The sequence below is a fragment of the Danio aesculapii genome, chromosome 24 (genome assembly GCF_903798145.1).
Source record: "Danio aesculapii chromosome 24, fDanAes4.1, whole genome shotgun sequence".
In the NCBI taxonomy this organism is placed as follows: Eukaryota; Metazoa; Chordata; class Actinopteri; order Cypriniformes; family Danionidae; genus Danio; species Danio aesculapii.
Window position 1 is genome coordinate 31187495 of NC_079458.1, and position 24307 is coordinate 31211801.

Consider the following 24307-nt stretch of genomic DNA (forward strand, 5'->3'; position numbering starts at 1 on the left):
ATTTAATTGAAGCATTTATTTTCAGTTTGCTTTTTCTGCTTAGCAATAACCCCCCCCCCCCCCCAACCCTCTCTATCATTCTCACTCTCTTCTCAGATAGGATGGTGGACCAAATCAAAGGCTACAATGGGCCAACTTTGGCCCGCAGGCCCTACTTTGGGCATCTCTGATCTAAAGAATAAGTATCTAAAAAAATAAGTACTAGTAACATGAAAATAGATACCTGTTGAGGTTATAAATCAAATATCAAAACTACTTCCCATAACATGACAGTGCCAGAATCAGACTTTTATTACAGAAATATTTTGCACACACACACACACACACACATGCACGCACGCATGCACACACGCACGCACGCACGCACACACACACACACACACACACACAAACTTACTTGAGATGGTAGTGTTTCATGTCAGGAAATGGACAAAAATGATTGCCAATCCAATATTCAAAAGCATCACCATGGCAACCAGAATTGAGTTAGGACCCTGGGTAAAAAAATACACGATGTGTCAATTATAGCAACAATCCATAAAACAGTGCAAATGAGACACATACACCTTATAATACATTCACGATCTAAATATATAATACTACATATAATATATAATATCACTGTCACTTACATATTTATATATCATGAAATTTTTAAGAGCCTGTATTAATCCACTGGAATGAATTATTGAATTTGATTAAAAACCCAAATCTAAAACACAAAACATTTTTTGTTTTTGATATTTTTGTTTTTAAGATTTGTGCATTACTCTGAAATTGTTTTAAAATAAAATAGGTTACTTTTACTTGAATAAACTTTCACTTTCAGGTAAAAAAGCTATCCGTTTTTTCAGCAACAGGAGTTTGTGCATACCAGTAAAATTATATTATGGGGAAAAGGCCAATGTATATTTTACAAGTGATATATCTTCATAAAGAATTTGTCAAGAAATATGTTGACAACAAAATGTGTTCAATACAAATGATTTTAAAGGAAGATTGCAAGCGAAAACAGTTTGTGTGTGTGTGTGTGTGCTAAATGTCTGGCTTTTTTTTTGGTCTAATAGAAAGGAAACATCCAAATAAGATGTATAAGTGTTTATTTTATAGCTCTTTATCATTTTATGTCTTTATTTAAATTTTAAAACATACTTATAAAAACTATTATTTTCAGTCATTCATTCATTCTTTAAATTTCCTTCGGCTTGGTCTCTATTTCAGAGGTCGCCACAGCGGAAAATGCCACCTAAAGGCTGTTTTCTCAAAATTAATTCATAAATCTTTATTTTAGAAGAACGCACATAAACCAGACCTCACAGTTTTATTCATATCTGTTATTTTGAAGTTATTCTGTAAAAACATTTGAATCTAGTCTAATCAACTGCAGAGGTATTGTGAAAAATATGTTTTCCTTTTTTGTACCATATTGACCAGCCATCCCAGGCTCACTGGAAATATGTGCCTCAGCCTACATTTTGTTCGAAAAAATGAAATATGTTGCTCCGGGTAGGTTTTGCAGCATGTTTCAGATAACAAATCCACTAGAGGGCACTGTCTACATTTTTTACAAATCTGAAATTTGTTACTTACATATTTACTTTGTTTTGTTTTTTTATTCAGATGCACATCTTGTCGAAGACCGTAAACGGTATGGGGAGAAAACAGCTGATAAAAACAACAACTCTAAAGTGGCATCAGCATGCTAGGAAATCATCCCGAAATTCAGCAAAGATAAACTCTGATCTTTTTTATTGACTCCGGGGAGATTTTGCTGCCTGTTTCAGATAACAAATCCACTAGAGAGCACTGTCTAAATTTTTTACGAATCTGAAACTTGTTACTTACATATTTACTTTGTTTTGTTTTTATTCAGATGCACATCTTGTCGAAGACTGTAAACCGTATGGGGAGAAAACAGCTGATAAAAACAACAACTCTAAAGTGGCATCAGCATGCTAGGAAATCATCCCGAAATTCAGCAAAGATAAACTCTGATCTTTCGTATTGACCTGTGTGTGTGCTTTTGCTTAACTGAAACAGTATAGCCTCTCGCTGACCTTTAGAGAATTCACTCAGTTAGATTGAACATTAAAAATTATTAAATTGGTCAGTCTTAAATTCATATGATCATGGCATTCATTTTTTGTGAGGAGTTGTTTCCTCACGTGTTTCATTTTAGCTGCGGCTACAATTTAGCTAATCTGCTAACTAGCGCTAGGTTCATGTGCTGTCTGCGTGTGCAGCGATCGTCATGACAGAAGCCATTTACAGTGTACCTCTACCACAAAAACTGTTTTATTCAGGACGAAACTTGCTTGAAATGAAGCGCACTTTTATTTTTTACGTACATCTTCACTTAAGAATTCCTCTATGTGAGTTAACACAGCCATGGGACACATGAGTGCACATTTTACAAGATAACACATTATCATTTGCCAGTCATGTGTCATTACTTATTTACTCAGTGCTATAGCTTTGTACCTGCATCTACCGTAACAGCAACTAAAACAGTAAAGCTTGCTATAATGGACATTGCAAAGGGGATTTAAACTATCTTAAGCGCTTTTAAAGATTTAATAGCGTAAAACTGTTCAACAGACTGGTTAAATAGACGTGTAGTTTATCACATTAAAATAAGGGGTTTGCTAAATAATTGCACAGTTCTGCATTTTCAGTGGACTAATGTTCTTACATGTGGATTAATTGACGACACAATTATACTTATGATACAAACAAACATTTACAAATAAATGCATATCTAATTTTTGGTGTTCAATGGAAAAGCTATATTCCATATTTTAATCAGACTGTTTTATTTAATTTTAAGTTAGAATAGTTTGTATACATAAATGTATACAATATTTATTTCATATTAAATATACTTATATTCTCGAGTAGATTTAGTTGACTAAAATCGTATGAAATTTAGTCAACTAAAACAAAAATGATTTAGAAGACTAAATCATGACTAAAATTACGATATAATTTTAGTCAAAAGACTAAGACTAAAACTAAATCAAACTTTGCTGTCAAAATTAACATTGATATGCTAAACCTTTTTTGTGTGTATCATCCCTGCAGGCACAGGACGTCAACATGACATCATATTGACATTGTACAATGTCGTGGGGATGTTGGATTTTGTTTGGAAATGAAAATCGGGTTCCAATGTTCAATGTCCAATCTAAAAATCGACCTAAGGCCCCTGTTACACTAATACGTTTTAGTTTTAAAATGGCTTTTAGAATAAAAATTAACCGCGTCCACACTGGCGTTTCACTCTACGTCCACACTACACTGCTGAAAACGCACATCACGTGACCACACACACACTCTGGCATGCACTGCGGCAATGAGAGCTGTGCGCGTCGGACTGTTCATCAAGGATCTAATCTCACTATATTTGTTAAACGTGATATTTAATTCATCTTGTTGTCTCTTTCTAAGGACATATTCCCTGACTTTGGTCTTTTGAATTTAATATTTGTTCTCAAGTAACGTGTTTTGGCTGAGCGCAAAGATAAGTTAATATAGTAATGTAACCACGTGCACTGATTCTGCACATTGACTGATTGCTTGCTTTTATTTTCTATATTTGTCCATTTTTTATATTACTCATCCAGGGACAGACGAGTCTTCGCTGAGGCCAGCTTCCAGCCTCCGCCGCTGAGACTGCAGCTCTGCACAAGACGTTTGGCCAGCAGAGAAATTAAAATGGTCGTGCCCAACTGAGTCTGGTTTCTCTCAAGGTTTTTTTCTTCACTTTCGCCAATTAGTGAAGTTTTTTTCCCTCTCCGCTGTCGCCACTGGCTTGCATGGTTTGGGATCGGTAGAGCTGCGCATCGTTGGATTTGCTCTTCAGTTTTTGGACTCTCAGTAGTGATTTTTAAACCACACTGAACTGAGCTAAACTGAACTGAACTTAAACACTACAAGCTGAACTACACTGTTCCAATTTACTATGACCTTTTATGTGAAGCTGCTTTGACACAATCTACATTGTAAAATCGCTATACAATAAGTTATTGTACGTTATACTTTTATAATGGCCATTATTGATTATTAAAACTGATATTCAGCAAAAGAGAGGGTATGTTTCATATTTTCTATGAAAATGAAAGGATGAAGTAATTTATTTTATAGGCTTTGTTTTTTTATGAATATGCAAACAGTGAAGATGACGATCATATAAATTTGCAGCTACACGACGCCTCAACATTTTTGGTGTATGTTAAGTTGCTAATATCAAAATGAAAATAGGCAGTTCCTCATGTCAAATTTTCATTTTATTGTTAAGAAAGTGAAACAGCGTAGCCAGGGTGATTGAAAGAGGTTATACAGTACACTTTTCCCGTTTGAAGATTTACCTGAAGTGTCCTCAAGAGTTTGTTTTTCATATCAAACTTGTGAAGTCTGAACTTGCAAGGAAAGGATGCAAGACTGAATTTGGTTTAGGCTACTTAATATTGAGTAGGCGAATGTCTGCAGCCCCACCTTTGTTTTCAGAGGTCAACGTTTTCCCCCATCCACACTGAGACAGCAGCAGTGTTTTAAAATGAAAAAGGTATCTTCAGCGTTTTCAAAAAGCTTCGTTTTTGGTGCTCGAAAACTCCAGCGTAGTGTGGAAGGATGGCGTAACCGTAGCAAAACTTATGCGTTTAAAACTAAACGTATTAGCGTAAACAGGGCCTAAATCTGTGACATCTATCAAACGTGGGATTTTGGTCACTTTCCAACAAAAAATCAACCAAATTTTTCCTAAAATCAACCAAATATCAATGTCTAATCATGTTACACCTTGACGCTGTGTGGACGTTACTCCTATGACATCTATCAGATGTTGGATTTTGGTCACTTTCCAACACAACCTAAAATTAACCAAATATCAACGTAATTTGACGTCATTATTGGATGTCAAAATGACGCTGACCTTAGATGCAGGATAATTGAATTTTGGTCACCTGACATCCAGACCTAAATCTAACCTAATATTAACATCTTATGATGTTGTGTGCCTGCTGGGTGCATCACCAGTCCATTCAAATGGACCTGTATGCATTTATGAGTGTCAGAATAACTTACAGATTCTTCCACCGTTGCTTCATTAACCAGGTCCAAACTAGCCTTCTTGGTGTCAGCTAAGCTCTTTGGTTTAATAGACTCTTGTTTCCTGATCTTGGCCTCTGGTTTGGGAGTGGGTGTATTGAGCGTTTTGGGAGGTGGAGGCATCCTGGCAAGACTGGACTGCGTGATTTCTGGCTCCTCATCTTCGGGTTCCTCTGGTGGAGGCAACTGCTTCACCGGCTTCACATAATAACTGTGATAGGCAGTATGAAGCTGCCCGTTACCTGTGCCCGCAGGTTTGGCCACGGGTTCAAGTGCTTTGGGAGGCTTTGTAGGCGGGACATCCTGCAGCTTAATGGTCTGGACTGCAGGAGGAGGAGGAGGAGGAAGAGAAGGAGAAGGGACAGATACTTTGGTGATTTCGGCCACAATGGAGGCTCTCTCTTCTTTGCTGATCTTGCGGGCTACAGAAGTGCTGTCTCTGCTGATCTTGCGGGCCGTGCCGCTGTTGTCTTTGCTGATCTTGCGGCTAATGCTGGGGTTCTGCGCTTGGCTTTTCTGAGAGGTGCGGGGAGGGGACGGGGTCGGGCTTTGGGCTGGAGAGTGGCTCGGAGTCGTCCCGCGCCGGTAGAAAGGGCTACCTGAAGACTTCTTCTCCTCTTCTTTGGGTGCTTCTTCTTCTTTAATCTCCTCCACCGGCTCACTGAACTTCTGCTTGATGTATTCCAGTCCTGCCAGAAAAATCATACACAGTGTTAAGTGTAATTAGTTAAAAAATAATTTGTTACTGTAATTAAAGGACTTTTCTGTTAAAAAGTAAAGCAAGGCATTATTTTTAGGTATTTTATAACAGTTAATATTTTTAATACAAAAAAAGTCAATAAAGAAATTTGTCAATGTAAGGTGTGTATGAAATATGGTGTGATTCATTTGAAATGATTTGAGTTTTGATATGTACAGTTGAAGTCAGAATTATTAGCCCCTCTGTTTATTTTTTCCCCAATTTCTGTTTAACAAAACACATGTCTAAACATACTAGTTTTAATAACTCATTTTCTAATAACTGATTTATTTTATCTTTGCCATGATGACAGTAAATAATATGGTTTGTTCTGTAGACTATCGAAAAAATATAGCTTACAGGGGCTAATAATTCTGACCTTAAAATGGTTTTTAAAAAATGTAAACTTTCTCCAGAAGAAAAAATATTATCAGACATACTGTGAAAGTTTCCTTGCTCTGTTAAACATAATATGGGAAATATTTTAAAAAGAAAAAAAAATTAAAAGGGGGCTAATAATTCTGGCAAGTTCAGGTAATCTTCCAGCAGGACAATGAACCAAAGCACACGGCCAAAATATCAATGGAGAGGCTTCACAACAATTCAGTGAATGTTCTTGAGTGGCCCAGCCAGAGGCCAGATCTAAATCCTAATGAACATCTCTGGAGAGATCTGAAAATGGCTGTACACCATCGCTTCCCATCCAACCTGATAGAGCTTGAGAGGTAAAAGAGGAATGCAAAGAGGAATGGGCAAAAATTCCCAAAGACAGTGTGTGCCAAGCTTGTGGCATCATATTCAAAAAGACTTGAGGCTGTAATTGCTGCCAAAAGTGCATCAACATAGTATTGAGCAAAGGTTGTGAATACTTATGTACATGTGATTTTTCAGCTTTTTTATTTTTAATAAATTTGAAACAATTTCACATTGTCATTAAGGGGTATTGTGTGTAGAATTTTGAGGAAATAAATTAATTTAATCCATTTTGGAATAAAGCTGTAACTTAAAAAATGTGTGAAAAAAGTGAAGCACTTTGAATACTTTCCGGATTCACTGTATTTATCTAAAACTCAACTCATTATGTTGAAACAAAGAATCTCTCTAAGTTGAGTTGACACACTTTCAAGGCAGCTAATGAACTTGAGCTTGTAAGCTTGTTTAGCAAGTGAATTGTTTTGCAGAGGATCATTCTGATTCCAAATAACCCCAAAAACTTAATGTAATCAGTCAACCAATAAATAAAAAATGTTCTATTCAATCTGAATCAATGAACCTTTGAAACAGTTCAGATGGTCACAGCACAACTAAACAAGTGATGCAATGCTGAGTTTGCATAATAGAGCTTTCAGAGAAAATCACACGGCTCCAACTAGCTTAAGCCTAAACTATTTAACTGCAGTTTAATTGACTTGACATCTCTGGCATCCACAATGACCGGCTTCAAAGAGCGAGGGGCCATTCTTAACGTTTAAAAGGCTTAAAGTATCTGTTCCTGCTTTATAGTTTGTTTTTTTTCTGTTTGATCTCAACTCTTGTCTTGAGTTCCTGACATTCTCTGCACCGTTCACTAGTCGGACACACAATCTCCTGTCATTTACACAAGACACTCTCGTATGACCAATTATGAACTAGCTGAAGATAACTGTTCTTACTTTTCAGATATTTTACCCTTATTCTAAACTACTGTTTCGGCTGTCAAAAAAACAAACAAAAAAAACTCTTTTGATTTTGTGGTTCTGAGGCCAAATCTTCATAAATACTCAATTGGCTCTGATTGGTCAGCTGTCCTGTATTCAGACTGATCGACGAATGCACTTTGAAGGAAATGTAGTGTCTAGAGGTGGAGTTTATGTAGATTTAGGGTTGTGTAACATTGGACTGCTAGTTACCTCATTCTACCTCCTGCTTATTATTAAGACACTGTCACTTTATCATATTTATTATATTTACAAGCTTTTTGCACTATATACTGTTTTGGATCTGCACTCCTTGCAATTTGCCCTTTATTGTGTTGTTTACAAATTTTTATTTTTTACTTATATTTTATACAGATTAATTTTTACATAGACTTATATTTGTAGATTTTATTATATGTGCAACTGTATTTATTGTAATTTCTTTTTAAAATTCTCCTTTCTGTATAAATATTATATGAGAGTAACTCAATATTGATTCTCTGTATGTCCTGTACATGTGCTTGAATTGACTATGAAGCTGACTTTGACATGACTTGACTTGCTGATGTCACAAATCCATGAAAAAGCTCCTTGAAGTCTCTACCAGCTATTTGTTGTAGACAATGCAGGTGAAAAAGTTTAAAATAACCCCCCCCCCCCCTAATAATTACTACTACGTACGACTTCAATTGATTGATCACACTGAGCATTAGAACTTTTCTACACTCTCAGAAATAAAGGTACAAAATCTGTCTCTGGGTTGGTACCTTTTATAAAGGTACACTTTTGTACCATACAGCTGGACTATAGTACATTTAGGGTTCACTTTTGTACCTTTAAGATTCACTTTTGTAGCTTTAAGTTACTGTGAGGTACACATTTGTACGTTTTAAGTATTAATATGTACCTTTTAAGGACCTTTTAAGAACAAAAATGCACCTTATAAAAGGTACCGTCCCAGTGGGAGATTTTGTATCTTTATTTCTGACAGTATATAATTATATGTTTAACTATGCAAATGAGGCATTTTTATTAAATATGCATTAATTTGCATACATTTGTAGCACAAAAATTTGAATATTGGTTGAAATCAGGTTTCATTCTTCATTATTTTGTGACATGGGTATTACACAGGTATTACAAGGATATGGTGAATTATGAGGACATTGTTGATGTCCCTGTTTCTCAAAATGCTTATAAAGCATACAGAATGAGTTATTTCAGAAAATTTTCCGTATTTCAGAAACTTTCCTAGGAAGGTTGAGTTTAGAAATATGATTGGAGAAGAGCAATCGAAAACAATGTAAAAATATGTAATAATAAACTGTAAGACTCCTGGGACAGTTGACAATAGGCTGGAAACATCTCACCAGGGGGGAATGCGAGAAAGTTCACCCTTCTCCTTTCACCTCAAGCCCCCCTTCGTGACCCTTAAGTTACCTTCTGATCAAAGCAAATCATTCACATTTTCACATAAAATGTCCAAGGTTTTAATATGGTGTATCTTGTAGCACTATATTCATGTTTGGTATCATTTTAAATTTCTCTGTGTGATTGGTAAAATCGTCTTAACTTCACTGTAATATTTCACTTGTATATGTTGATTTGGTTTTTGGCTTTGATAAGATCTTTGCCAGATGCTCCCCCTCCTTAGAGATGGTTAACTCCTCAAATTCACCAAGCAAGGGTCTCGGTGATGCTTCTATTATCTTTAATTTATGGCTGTTTGTTCTGAGTTGAGTATTTAAAGGAAATGTGGACAAATGCCATTGGGATCTTGTGGCCAAGACCCCCATTGCAGCATCTATGAGACTTATGCTGCAACGTACTTCTCTGGTCAGGTATGCATCTCTAACTCTGATTTATCATTGAGTAATGGATGTTGTATTGTTACAGTCTCATCTCTGAATTGGCTTTCTGATTGTTTTATTATGTAATCGGCATAGTACAATTTTACCTGAAGTACAATTTTACCTGACAAATAAAATGTTAAGTTTTGATTCATTCTGAATTCTCCTGAAATCTTTTTGCAGTATATCCAGTAGATTAAGTGGAGTCTTATGCTACTTTTATGATGCGACATGATTAGACTTTTGATTTTAAAGGCACATTTGACTGTACGGAGCCGTTCTGGCAGCATGGAGATCTTTTAATCATCTAATTGCTGAAATTAGCAAGTTGTCTGGAAGTGGCTAAATCGACTACTTTTTAAGATGACTGAGCAGTTGGCAACCAGACTATTTAAGCATAAGCTAACCCTACATCCTCTGACCAACTTCAGAGTGTCGACATACTGTGCGTGAGAAGATACACAAACCTGGGGCGTGGAACTCTGAGCAGTGTTTGGTCCCCAATGAACATATAACTGAAGAGTAAGGGAACATATATAAATCAAAACTCTAAATCAAGTCATAAATGATGAATGTGATCCGTTCTTACAATTAGCAATACAGTCTAAATTTTAGGATCACTTAAAATTGCAGTCAGATTAAATTCAAAGCTAAAAAACGAATATAAATAAATTCTAATAAATAACAAAATTCTTTTCAGAAGCGCTAGAAAAGGCTTACATGCATTTAACCTTCGACCATGCTGTCTAGTTTTGTCATTGGGCTAATAGATGGACTTCTGCAAAACAACGTAAACACAATGTAAACGATAATGATAACAATATACAAAACAATGGAAACCTATAGAACTTAAATTAAGTTTTGTGTGTGTTTGTGTAACCTTTCAGTAGATTTAAAGGTGCCCTATAAATAAAATCTGGTATATGCATAGCTGAATAATAAAAGTTCAGTACATAGAAATGGCCATACCGTGAACCACAAAGGCCTGTCACGATATATATTTTTTTTGTGGTACGATATATTGCACCAAAATATATTGCAATAAATGATATTATTATTTTAAGACCATCTTATGCCTGAATGATTATATAATATTATCACAATACAAGTACACTCTGCCAAAGAACACATAATATTTTATTCTTAAGCATATTTAATATAATTAAAGTCATTTTAACAATTTAATAATTAGTCATTGGTATTAGAAAGTGAAAATGATTTTCGCAACCTTCCAAATAAGGTCAATAAGGACCTTCTGATTCTAGGGGTATTTTATAATAAAATACATGATCATATAAAACCATTTCTGGAGAATTTTTAAAAGCCACATACATATTATGTAGCTATTAAAAGAAAAAATTAACTTAATGATGAAGTTTATGGCACCTTTAAAAGATCTTACAGAGGGGACATTGGGATAGTATTTTTTATTGCGGCACACAATCTGACGTCATACATAAAAATGATGGCATGGACAAGCTAAAAACACGACTACACAGACTACACAGAAATTTTCATCCTGACAGGAGTTTTTGAATAGTTTTGGTTTCAGTGACCCAATACTGCCTTTGAGCGAGGATGAATGGCCAAACCACATAGAAAAAAATTTTGAAAAGATTTTGAAAATTCCCGTGCTCATGTGGACAGGGCCTAAAATAAACTAAACAGAAAAGGAGGTTTTATGACTCATTTTGAGGAAACCACCTTCACATTTTTTTTATTACAATTGAAAGCTATTAATAAAGCAACATTTCAAGGTGCAGTATGTATGATTGACACTTAGTGGTTGAACTAGGTTTTGCGATCCAAATTCAAAATACTGGATATATTTTTCACCCTGCCTCTCCTCACCAAAATTACACATGCAGGATGCCAGATTGATGACACCAACAGGTCACTAGCATGCCTGAAGATCGAGCCTTACACTGTAACCTGCTCAGCTAATATTTGTGTTTGTAAAATTTGAATTATTTATATATATAATTATATAATATATTTGCAAAATATGTTCACGCAGCATGCTTCTTAAATATTATCAAACATATTATGGTATTTGTATCGCTTAGAAGAAACAAAAACATACTTACTGCACCTTCAAAAGTGCACTTTTGATGTTTTTTTTACATTAGACAAAAAATTATGTTGTATAAGCACAAACAGCAGCATTACACAATAACTAAAGTTATTCACAATCAAGAAGCACTTTAACGCATAACAAAACTAATTAAAAGTAAGTATCTACTAACATTCAGCCTGACTTTCATCATATGATGCCTCATGTTACAGGGCCTTTGTGTACAGTGTTATTCTCTGAGCGACGCCAGGAACTGTTAATCTTGTAGTTGCTGAGGAACTTAAAATAAAGTCCACATAATGCTGTAAGATTGCTTTGATCTCTCTTTAATCTTCAAGCAAGACTCTGAAAGTGGACGGTGCTACCCCGGCATGACACAGTAGTAAAATAATGTCTCTGATGAACAAACCCACAAATACTATATGCATTTAAAGGGATAGTTCACAACTGACAATTCTGTCATCATTTACTCACCATTCACTTGTTTCAAAACTATTTCAGTTTCTTTTCTCTGTTTAACAAAATAACTTCCACAGTATTTGTTTTAGCTATTATAGAAGTCAATGGTTACAGGTTTTCAGCTTTTTAAAAAATATTTTCCTTTGTGTTTAACAGAAAACATACAACTGCCGATGAAACACAACAATGTAAAGCAAAAGAACAATCAAAAAAATGTTTGTGTTTTCTTTCATAAAGCATCCTCTATTATGTATAATTGTTACAAATCGGTTCTGACAACGAAGTTGAGGATCCAAATGCAGCATCTTTATTGACAAGAGTAGTCACGCAGGCAACGGTCAATCACAGGAGCTAATGAGTACATAAAGAGCAATCCAAAAAAATAGTCTGTACACAGGTAAAGAGATCTAACAACAAGAAACAATAAACAAAGCGAGGGTCGGGAAACACAGCATGGCAAGGGAAAACTAGAGATGGCTGACTTGAAACTGGCCTTTCGACACAGTGTCAAGATCCTGAAGCACAAGTGTTTTGAAACACTGCACCGAAGCATGATCCAAAACACCTAGGTCACGTGGCTAAGGTGATTCGAAACACCCAGGTCACGTGACTAAAGTGTTTCGAAACACAAGGTCAGGTGACTAAAACCATTCAAAGCATCAGACATTTTGGGGAATCTGCATTTGACTAACAGGGTCGGAAAAAAACTCTATCTCATATAGCCTAGTGGACTGTGTGTGTGCACAGAGTAACTGTACTGCAAATGGCCAGAGTTCGAATTTCAACTTTTACAAATACTCTGAAATGACTTGATGTATTTTATTAATGCTACCTTTATATGACCAAAACAAGACATATTTATTCATAAAGTGTTCATTTGGATGTCAGACCAATGTTAAAACAAAACACGTTACAAGAACAGAGCATTTAAAAATTAACATGTATAGCTGCATCACCCTGGAATTGAACCCATTATCTCCGTATGCTAGTCATAAACTCTCACCTCTTCACCAAAGCACTTGAAACCTCAACTCTACAACGAGGGATTTAATACCTCAATTTGCTTAGCTGTTTCTTTGCTGAAGCTGTTCCAGAGTAATATGTGAAAATGACCACTAGGTATCACTGTAGAGACGGGTTTTAAAATGTTTCGAAGCTTCGACACAGTTGCTTCGATTGTTTGAATGTTTCATGAAGTCTTGCTTTGTCCACCCCTAGGGGAAACAAGGAAACTGCTTCATAGTGTACAAAAAACAAGACGCAGCAACGAGTGAGGGAATGACAGCAGTCTATTCAGTGTGTGTAACGAGTCCTCGATCAGCTTCCAGCTGATTTTTTGTCATCAGAGAACCGGAACAGGTGTGTGTGAGGTGCATGATGGGATATATAGTTCATAAAGTGACAGAACTGTAGTTCTCCAGTGATCTGCGAGGATTAGATTGCTGGTGATCATGACAATAATACAGTAGCTAACATTTGAAATGGCTAAAAATAAACCTTCAAAATACAACAGGGTTCGAGTCCGGCGAAGAATGGTTCCAGAAATGGGTAAGACATAAACAGGATTCCAAAAAATAAAATAAACAAGTAAATAACAGGGTGACAATGTGGTAAAAATCAGGCGAGGCCTTTTCTCTTTCTGGATTGCTTTTTAAGACTGTCAGTTGTGTTTAGAGAGGTGGGTGGGCGGGTCAATCAGTATTTTTGAAAACACTATTGGTTGGGTTTATGGAAGGAGGAGGGTGGGTCAGTCAATTGGTCAGTCAGTCATTCAGTCAGTCAGTGAGTCAACAGCGGCCTCAGGTGGATTTCGAAAACAGCAGGCGTGAATGGCACTCGTGAGAGAAATTTGAGATCTGAAAAAGCATACACAGCGGCCTCTGGTGCATTCGCCAAAACAAAAACTGCAAAAAAAACAGCTCCTAGGATGTACTGTATTTGCTGCTTTCCAAAAATGTATATAGCAGTATGTTTTGAGTCTGGGTTGAAGTATTCATATTCTAAATTGTTGCTCTCTATCTTCTAACTATCCAAGTTCACACACACAAATACACACACACAAACACCCCCCCCCACACACACACATCAGACTTGCTCACATATCCCATAAGAGAATCTCAAAAACATGATGTTTCTTCTATGCAAACCATATATTCTATCCCCTTACCCCAACTCTACCCCTAAACACAACCCTCACAGGACACAATCTGCATTTTCACATTTTCAGAATACTCCATTCTGTGTCAATTATGAGCATGTTTACCCGTGGGGATCTCAATTTTAGTCAATTTCGGTTTCTGTGACACAAGTCCTTATGAGTTTGTGTGCAATTAGATTTAAGTCCCCACTGGGATATAAAAACAAGTGCACACATACCCATACAGTAGTGAACACACATCACTGTGGCACCTGGGGAGAAGTTGGAGCTTCAGTACCTTGCTCAAGGGTCTCACCACAGCCATGGTATTGAGAAATGGTTATTCCCTCCCCCTACTGATAATCCCTGGCAGTACAGTGCAGGACTTAAACTCTCTAACCATTAAGCCACGACTCACTATTTAAGCAACAAAGCACTGAAAACTACTTGCTTCTTTAAAAGAAGATCTTACACCAAGATGATGAGGCATCAAGATGTATAAAGAGGACTGTCATGTTGTCACGAGAAATTGAACTCCAAAAATAAGTGGCGGCAAAGGAACCTGACGGCTCAAAATCAGCATAAGGCATTTGACGAAGATCCAAAGGCCTCTCTTATGACATGAGGCGGATTATGAAATCTTTTCACCCGCCGTGAAGAGACAACTCAATTAGCCCTGATGGCACTAAAGCGGTCATTGTTTCAACATGTAGTAAATCACATTCAGCGACAGACGACACAAACAAATTATTCTGAGATAAACATATTCATTCAGGCTGCGCAGTAGGGCTGCACGATGTTGGAAAAATAAAATATTGCAATTCTTGTAATTTTGTGATTAACATCTGAAATCAGAATTATTAGTTCGTAGTTTTTTTTCTTTTTTAAATATTTCCCAAATGATGTTTAACAGAACAAGGAAATTTTCACAGTATGTCTGATAATATTTTTTCTTCCGAAGAAAGTCTTATTTGTTTTATTTCGGCTAGAATAAAAGCAGTTTTAAATTTTCTAAACACCATTTTAAGGTCAAAATTATTAGCCCCTTTAAGCAATTTTTTTTCAAAAGTCTACAGAACAAACCATTATTATACAATAACTTGCTTAATTACCCTAGCCTGCCTAGTTAACCTAATTAACCTAGTTAAGCCTTTAAATGTCACTTTAAGCTGTATAGAAGTGTCTTGAAAAATATCTCACCAAATATTATTTACTGTCATCATGACAAAGATAAAATAAATCAGTTATTAGAAATGAGTTATTAAAACTATTATGTTTACTAATGTGTTGAAAAAAATCTTCTCTCAGCTATACAGAAATTGGGGAAAAAAATAAGCATGGGGCTAATAATTCTGACTTCAACTGTACGTTGCAATAATAATACAATTTCACCAGATGAGTTGAATAACTATTTGGGAATGATTTATAATTGTAGATTGATTAGCTTGATTAAGGGAGTGCATAAAATATAATAAACAATCTACAAGCATAGATAAATTCAATAAATAAAAGACACAAATTAAATAAAAAGGCTTTTACTGTTTTCCGAGGAGTCTAACAGTATTTAGGTATACAGTAATTGAACAATGAAATGTAAAATAATACTGCATAGTCTTCATTTTATAAACAATTCAATAAAATTAATTACAAATGGTTAAAAAGTTATAAACGGTACAATGTATTATGCCTGAATGCTTTTAAAACCCTCACACAGTCACGGGCCTTAAAAAGCATTTGCAAAATGATAAATTATAATTGCGTATACTCATGATGTGACTATTGCGAATGATCACATAGCGATATCATTGCTAAAACCATATATTGTGCAGCCCTACTACACAGTCAAACTTCCTTATGTGTGTTATCTGCATTATCAAGAAAATTAATAGATGTGTGAGTGCCTCAGAAATTCACACCGATGTAGCCTTGACTGTATTTAAGAAACGTGCCATAATGTATTTCGTAATGTCAGTCGCCTGATGAAATAAAACTAACTGATTTATAGTCGCTGTATGTAGAGTTGAAGTCAGAATTATTAGCCCCCTTTTTTTCCTTTTTAAGTATTTCCCAAATGATGTTTAACAGAGGAAGGACATTTTCACAGTATGTCTGATAATACTTTTTCTTCTAGAGAAAGTCTTATTTGTTTTATTTCGGGTAGAATAAAAGCAGCTTTTAATTTTGTAAAAAACATTTTAAGGTCAAAATTATTAGCTCCTTTAAGAATTTTTTTTTCCAGAGTCTACAGAACTAGGCAGATTAGGGTAATTAGGCAAGTTATTGTACAATCATGGTTTGTTCTGTAGACTATTGAAAAAAAAAAATAGCTTAAAGGGCCTAATAATTTTGACCTTAAAATGTTTAAAAAAAAATAAAAACTGAATTCACAAGTAAATCATTTGCAAAGCGCAAATATCACTATAGACCATTTTGAGGGATGTAAACAAAAACAATGGTCCCAACGTATTTCCTGTTCTACATTTTAAATTTCTATAGCTTCCGAGAATCCAACAGGAGCCACATATTGATAAATAATGTTATGATGCTTTAACATCAAGTGATTGAATCGCCTCTTGTTACAGTTATGAAATAGTTTGATAACAAGCAGGAAATGTTCATGGGCCAATCACATGACCACATTGAAATGGTCTATAGCTAATAACAGTGATTGATGTGTGTGTATGTGTGTGTGTGTGTCTGTGTGTAAATAGCTTGTTTGTTTATGAGAAAGTCACAATTGGGAGGTTAAAAAGTATTATTTAAACACACAGTGACATGGTGACAATGGTTAGCACTGTCGCCTCACAGCAAGAAGGTTGCTGGTTTGAGTCCAAAGTCCAAAGACATGCAAAGACAATCCAAAGACATGCAGTACAGGTGAATTGAATAAACAAAAACTGGCCGTAGTGTATGTGTGTGAATGAGTGTGTATGGATGCTTCCTTGTACCAGGATGTAGCTGAAAGGGCATAAAACATATGCTGGAATAGTTGGTGGTTCATTCCGCTGTGGCGACCCCTGATAAATAAGGGTCTAAGCCGAAGGAAAATAAATGAATGAATGAATGAATATTATATACGTTTTGTGTTAAAACATGTTTGTATTCATATATTTATTTATTTTTTTAACTTAAAAGATGTCTTTGGCATTATTATAAAATAAAAATGAATCAAATATGTTATCTTCTGCTGCCTTTATATTTCGTTTCACCCCACTATTGTGAACATATATTTATCTTACATGACAGACAGCCTCAACTGCATCACAAATAAATGCCTGTATTTCTAAATGAATAATGTTTATGTGATCGTCCCATCCCTGAAGGCTGAAGTGTGATAAATAGAGAAAGAGCGAGCATTGTGGGTCACGGGTCAGGGAAACACCTGTCCTATGTGCACCTTGCACTGTTGAGGAGCAGGACAGAGTCTGACTGATTTAGAGAAGAGGAGGTGCAGTCAGAGTTCACACGTCCCACTGAAGGAATGGACAGCTGCTCCCCGTCCGTCCTGCCATTCCAACCATCCCCGCGTAAAGGACACACTCGCTCCAAATATAGCGCAATTAACGTCACTCTATAAAGCTGGTGGAGTGGCCTGTTTCAGATGAGGCCTAAAGACAAGCATGAGCGACGCTGAAACGTTTTTACTCATGTGTTACAAAGGCATACTTAACCTCTGCACTAATCTGCCATAAGCCAGAAATGTCAATTACGGGCACTGGTGTTTACTCTGCTGAGTGTGATGTTTGAGAGCGAGCAGGAGAACCAGGCAATGCTGGGGATCAGGCGGATCAGGACAGATCATAGGAGAAAGCAACTTTGTTGTCATATGACACTTCAAATGACATGAAGTCAGTTTGTTTCTCATATAAAAACAACAAAAAAAAAAAAAAAAAAAAAAAAAAAAAAAAAAAAAAAAAAAAATATATATATATATATATATATATATATATATATACATATACATACATATATATACATATATATATACATACATATATATACATATATATACATACATATATATACACATATATATACATACATATGTGTGTGATATGTGATTAATATATATGTGATGGAGGTGACTTTTCTCTTAGAAATTTAATTTATAACTCCCCCTACAGTTAAAAAGAGGACTGGGCGATATTGCAAAAAAATAAATCATCATGATATCATGTTTCATATCATTTAATATAGATAATTATTGAATATTTTTTAACAATCCATTTATGAATATTAGGATTTTTTGTTATTTAGCCATTTAAATTTGCTAAGATTACTAAGGAAAATGGATTTAATAGTCAAAAAATAATAATATTAATATTAATATTTAAACAAAATATCTGATCTCTTTATAATAAAATAAACATAAGAGACTCTTAAACTTGACATAATATGTCACAAAGTGTGTGCAATGATAAAGGTAGTTCAACATCTGTCATGATAATCAAATGTGAGCTTTCAAGTAAAGGAACCAACCATCACTATTCAAATACATATTGCAACATTACAAATTGTGAAGTTGAATGACTACATTACCCCCTATGCTAAAAACTCTTTCAGATGGGGAGCTAGTGGCTGGGATGCACAAGAAAAGAAACCAAAGAGCCACTCGGGCGGCATCCTTACATCCATTTTTATTTACAATCTCCTCACTGCTGCTATGCGGCACTCATTTTCGCATGTGTTGTTATTCTGATCTGAAGTTACATGTGCGAGCATGTGGTTTCCTTCACCATTTTCTATGGAGTTTCTCGTAACTAGGCAACCACCAACCATCTTCTCAGAGGATAACAAACGGACAAACCATTGCAGTTTTTTTATCTAGGTGTACCTGGAGAATACATGTCTTGTGTGCGCCGCTTGCACACCATACATGCGTCGTGTAAGTCGCGTGCCTCCATTGGAAATGACAAACTTACACCGCATTCAGCAGCCACATTTTAATAAAGCCATTTATTAAAACTTCATACCGAAGGTTTTTTTTATCATTATTGACAATGGTGTTCAGTCAATAAATATCATTACCAATTTTATCACCCAGCCCTAGTTAAACATATTAGTATTATAATTTTTAGATCTGTCCAGTCGTTTTGGTGGGAGTACTTTCAGCTTAGCTTAGCATAAACCATTGAATCGGACCATTAGCATCTCACTCAAAAATTTTCTTTTTTAAAGCTTGACTCTTGTGTAGAAGAGTACTAAGAAAGAATAAAAATGAAAAGTTGCTATTTTCTAGGCCGATATGTCTAGGAACTATACTTTAATGTTGCCATAAAAAACTGTGCTGTCATATCATGGCTGTGGCAGTGCAATGATATTACGTATTACGTGCATTAGCGAGATGCTAACAGTCTTCTCCGATTCAATGATCTATGTTAAGATAAACATACTGCTGCCAGACCCAGTTATCATTTGAATGGATTTTTTCATTTGACTGTTTATCTCTTGGAGGTTTATAAAATGAGTCTATTTACAAAAGAAGTGCAGTGTTTCTTTAAAGAAAGTTTTTGAAAACTGACACTGTGGTCCTTGGTTATTCATAAAAAGATTAATAAAATCATTATAGGAAAAAAATATTAGGCAAAAAAAAAATTATCAAAACAATTAACCATTTTATTAAGTTTATTAACAGTATTACCTGTAATCCACAGCCTCATCTGGAGCAAGAGCTTTCTTTTACATTTAATGTTGTCATTTGGGAGCTCACTAAGGTCTAAATAAGCTTTTCTACTCACCAGCTAATTAAGCTGCAAGTTTTTTGAAGTTATAAAGTGACTGGCCATCCACCAATCATAAACCACGCATATTAATTTAGTCAATTTACAAAGTGCCATTATTTGCATTTTATAAATCACCAAGGACCACCGTGAAGCTAAAAGTCTTCTTTAATGTTCTACTGAAGAAAAAACTTCACACACTTCACCGGCGCGTGCAGCCTCTCTCTATGTGTGTGCGCGACTTTGCATTGTTTCTCTTTAGGCAGCTCTTCCATGCGTTTTACATCTCAGATAATGAAGTCGCAAAAGATATGTGGATGATTCATATTACTTACACCTGCATATTCTGGATATATGTGAAAGACGTCGTGTAACGCGTTGAGTTATAAAAATACAGGACAGCTAACTCATGTAGCAGCAGAAAAATAAATCAAGGCTCACACAGGTCTCATCCTACATCTTGTGCTTTATTCTTCTGTCAGCAGTGTCACAATATATTACAGAAAATAACTTAATCCGAGCATCAGAGAAAAAGAAAGTCCCGTGCACATGTTACACACGTCTACAGAAAGTTCACACATTCACACACACATAGACACACGCAATAGCGATGTCTCTTAAAGCAGCCGCACCTCATTTTCACTCGTTACAAACACATGTCAGATTTTATATTAGAGAGCGGACATAAAGTTGATTATTTACACAGCAGAAAAGCGTGTGCCTGTAGGGGTGTGACGTGGAGCCGATCCGTGAATCACAGCACATAATGACAGATGACCAATCAGAGTCATTTGAGGGCGGGCCTTTCAGAGGAACTAGGAAATATGTCAGTCGTTTTCATGTTAGCTGAGTAGCTGTATATAATCAAAGTGAGATATATGAAAAATAACATGATTTCCTTCAAGTAAAACATGAGCACACATTGCGTTGCATCTTATAAACACAACCAAGCCTTAAAAATTACATTCTGGACCATCCCTTTAAAGACGAATAAGGGAAAATCAGGCCACCACAAGAGTAAAAACAGCAGATCTCTGGAAAAGACTCAATTTAATTAAGATCTAATCTCCCACGAGGCGCTCACACTGACAGATTTTACAGGTAGCCGTAAGACATGATTCATGTTTACAGTCACACATCCCATCCTGGAAGATGAGTTCTAGTTATAGACCTGCAGAAGATTATGTACCAGAGCCAGTGTGAGTCTGACCTTTCTCCCTTGACCTCTGTGTGTGGGCTTCGCTCCTGAAAACTGAGAAGTGTTTCTGGGACCTTTTCCATGAGAGGTGAGCGCCACAATAGAGCTGTAACTCGCCATGGCCACTTTTTATCTGAATCCGTTTACTGATAGCAATTCGCCACACGCACAGCACACTCAACCAGCCTGACATTCCTGATCCAGAGAACATTCTCTGCTTGATACGGACAACATTCTTTGGCTGCTGGCGGAAATATTTCCACAGGGAACTAGAACAATTACTGAGGAGCCGTTGAATGGTAGTGCTCTGTGTTGTTGAGTAATACATTTGATTTGTTTTTAGTGTAGTGTGTAATCTATATTTAAAGAGACAACATGAAGTGCTCATCTGAAAAAAAAGGTAAATATTCTAGGCATTTTAATATTCAATGTACATCCCTTGTCCTACAGTTTTTAAATAATAATAATTATAATAATCTTGCTGAAAAACAAATGATCTGAAGGGCAATTCTAGATTTCAACAAATATATAAAATAAATTATATATTATATTTTTGTTATATATATATATATATATTTATATATATATATATATATATATATATATATATATATATATATATATATATATATTTTTTTTTTTTTTTAAGACACTTCTATACAGCTTAAAGTGACATTTAAAGGCATAACTAGGGTAATTAGGTTAACTAGTCAGGTTAGGGTAATTAGGAAAGTTATTGTATAACGATGGTTTGTTCTCTAGTCTATCGAAAAAAAAATAGCTTAAAGGGGCTAATAATTTTGTCCCTAAACCAAAATAAAAGACTTTCTCCGGAAGAAAAAACATCATCTATATATGTATAGAAGAGCTTGTCTTTCCCACACACACCCTGAAAATAACACTCAAAAATCCATGATGAAAGCCTTACACTCCTCACACCTAAAGCTAACTTTCTGCTAAGGCTGAAACTAAAGTACAGACAGACATGAATGTTTTTTCCACAGCGTCTTGCTAAGTTTAATGACTCTCTTTGACTGCGATTACTAATTGGTTGTAGACTGTATATATATATATATATATATATATATATATATATATATATATATATATATATATATATATATATATATATATATATATATATATATATATATATATATGTATGTATATATATATATATATATATATATATATATATATATATATATATATATATATATATATATATATATATATATATATATATATATACATATATTGTGATTTTTATAATAGTTTTAATACATTTGGTTAATTTTTCATTTTAGTTTTAGGCTATGTTAACACAAAACCATAGCCTTTCCCATCATCATTCCCTTAATTTTTTTTTGCTCAATATATATATGTTGTTCATATGCCAGACCATATGATGTAGTTTATATGTCAGACCAGTATGTGACACTGTAATTCTGGAGATTATATTATATATGTATATACCTATATATATTAGAGCTGCACAATTAATCGAAAAAAGGTCGCGATCTCGATTCGACCCCTAGACGATCTTAATCCAGCATTTCTACGATTCTGCCAATCATATTTTCAAGTTCAGGGGTGAAGCAAAGACAGCTGCACGAGTCTTTTCATTGTTTCACATACATTGCTCAGCGACATGGACACCTCCAAATGAGTCACATACTGTATTTATAAGGTATAATTCAGCTAAAAATGTCATTTTTGTCTTGATATAATGCTGTATTCGCTGCCGGGAAATCACACGTAACGTGAGCTGCTGACCGTAAGCTGTTACCACAGAGAGGGCGGGCGCACGCTCTACTTATAATGATAGATGCTTGCGCGCCCTACATAATGATTGACGCGTGCACGTGTACTTTAGTGAACAGAACCTGCATAGGCTATGAATAACAGGTAATAAAGTTGTAAATAACATTCAGTTTGTGGCAAAGATGGATTGTTTGAGAGCAGCACTTAGCAATGAAAATGAAACCGAAAGCGAGCACATCATTTAAATAATCATATCGCATTTTAGAGTAATGATTACGCCAAGCATTTGATATGTTTTTTTCTTTCATAGCGAACACACAGTTGTTCATTAAAATAAATGTTTACAGTGTCAGTATAACTACTCTAGCCTATATATTGTTGATTTTACCAGTGAATAAAATGGTCTAATAATGTTGTCAATGACAGATTACAAGCATAGGCCTATATCTCAAACATAATTCAACATCAGAATTATTATAAATAGAATAGAATTATTTATAGAAACCAGTAGACCTACACATAATATTATTGTTGTTTTACCATATGTTTGAGAAAAAACAATAATAATTGCTGACTCATATGAATCTTTATTTTACATCTACAGAATCGTGAAAAAATTGTGATCTTTATTTTAAGCAAAAAAATCGCGATTCTCATTTTAGCCCGAATCGTGCAGCTCTAATATATATATATATATATATATATATATATATATATATATATATATATATATATATATATATATATATATATATATATATATATATATTTATTTATTTATTTATTTATTTATTTATATATATATATATATATATATATATATATATATATATATATATATATATATATATATATATATATATATATATATTTATTTATTTATTTATTTATATATATATATATATATATATATATATATATATATATATATATATATATATATATATATATATATTTATTTATTTATTTATTTATATATATATATTTATATAATTTTTTTTTTTGTTTTTTTTAGCAAGAAAAAACTTCAGGGATGATGATGGGAAAGGCTATGGTTTTGGTAACATAGCCTAAGACTAAAATAAAAAATTAACAAAATGTATTAAAACTATTATAAAAATCAAAACAATAAATATATATATATATATATATATATATATATATATATATATATATATATATATATATATATATATATATATATATATATACAGCCTACAACCAATTAGTAATCGCAGTCAAAGAGGGTAAAAAAAACTTATCAAGTAGCTGTGGAAAAAACATTCATGTCTGTCTGTACTTTAGTTTCAGCCTCAGCAGAATGTTAGCTTTAGGTGTGAGGAGTGTAAGGCTTTCATCATGGATTTTTGAGTGTTATTTTCAGGGTGTGTGTGGGAAAGACAAGCTCTTCTTGTGTGAAACTGTACCTGGTTGATGGAAGCTTGGAGATAATTCACGAGCCACAGCTCGGGCTAAATCTGACTCCTGACATGCTGCAAGAGCGGCCTGGTCTGCTGCTTCACTCTTAGTCCGTGCGTGGGACGTCCTGCACACAAACACACAGTAGAGAAAGTTAACAGAAGT

The 24307-nt window shown here is 34.7% G+C and overlaps 1 protein-coding gene across 1 annotated transcript in view; it reads right to left on the bottom strand.

Moving 5' to 3' along the window:
- The window catches only part of jph1a (junctophilin 1a), a 92421-nt gene that overhangs the window by 14698 nt on the left and 53416 nt on the right, over positions 1–24307 (bottom strand). Inside the window, exons 3-5 of the mRNA XM_056451098.1 lie at positions 24151–24269; positions 5083–5795; positions 398–494 (exon numbers count right to left, since the gene is read on the bottom strand). Of these exons, the coding sequence (XP_056307073.1) occupies positions 414–494; positions 5083–5795; positions 24151–24269 (913 nt within the window). The 3' untranslated portion in view covers positions 398–413. The remainder of the gene's footprint in view (positions 1–397; positions 495–5082; positions 5796–24150; positions 24270–24307) is intronic.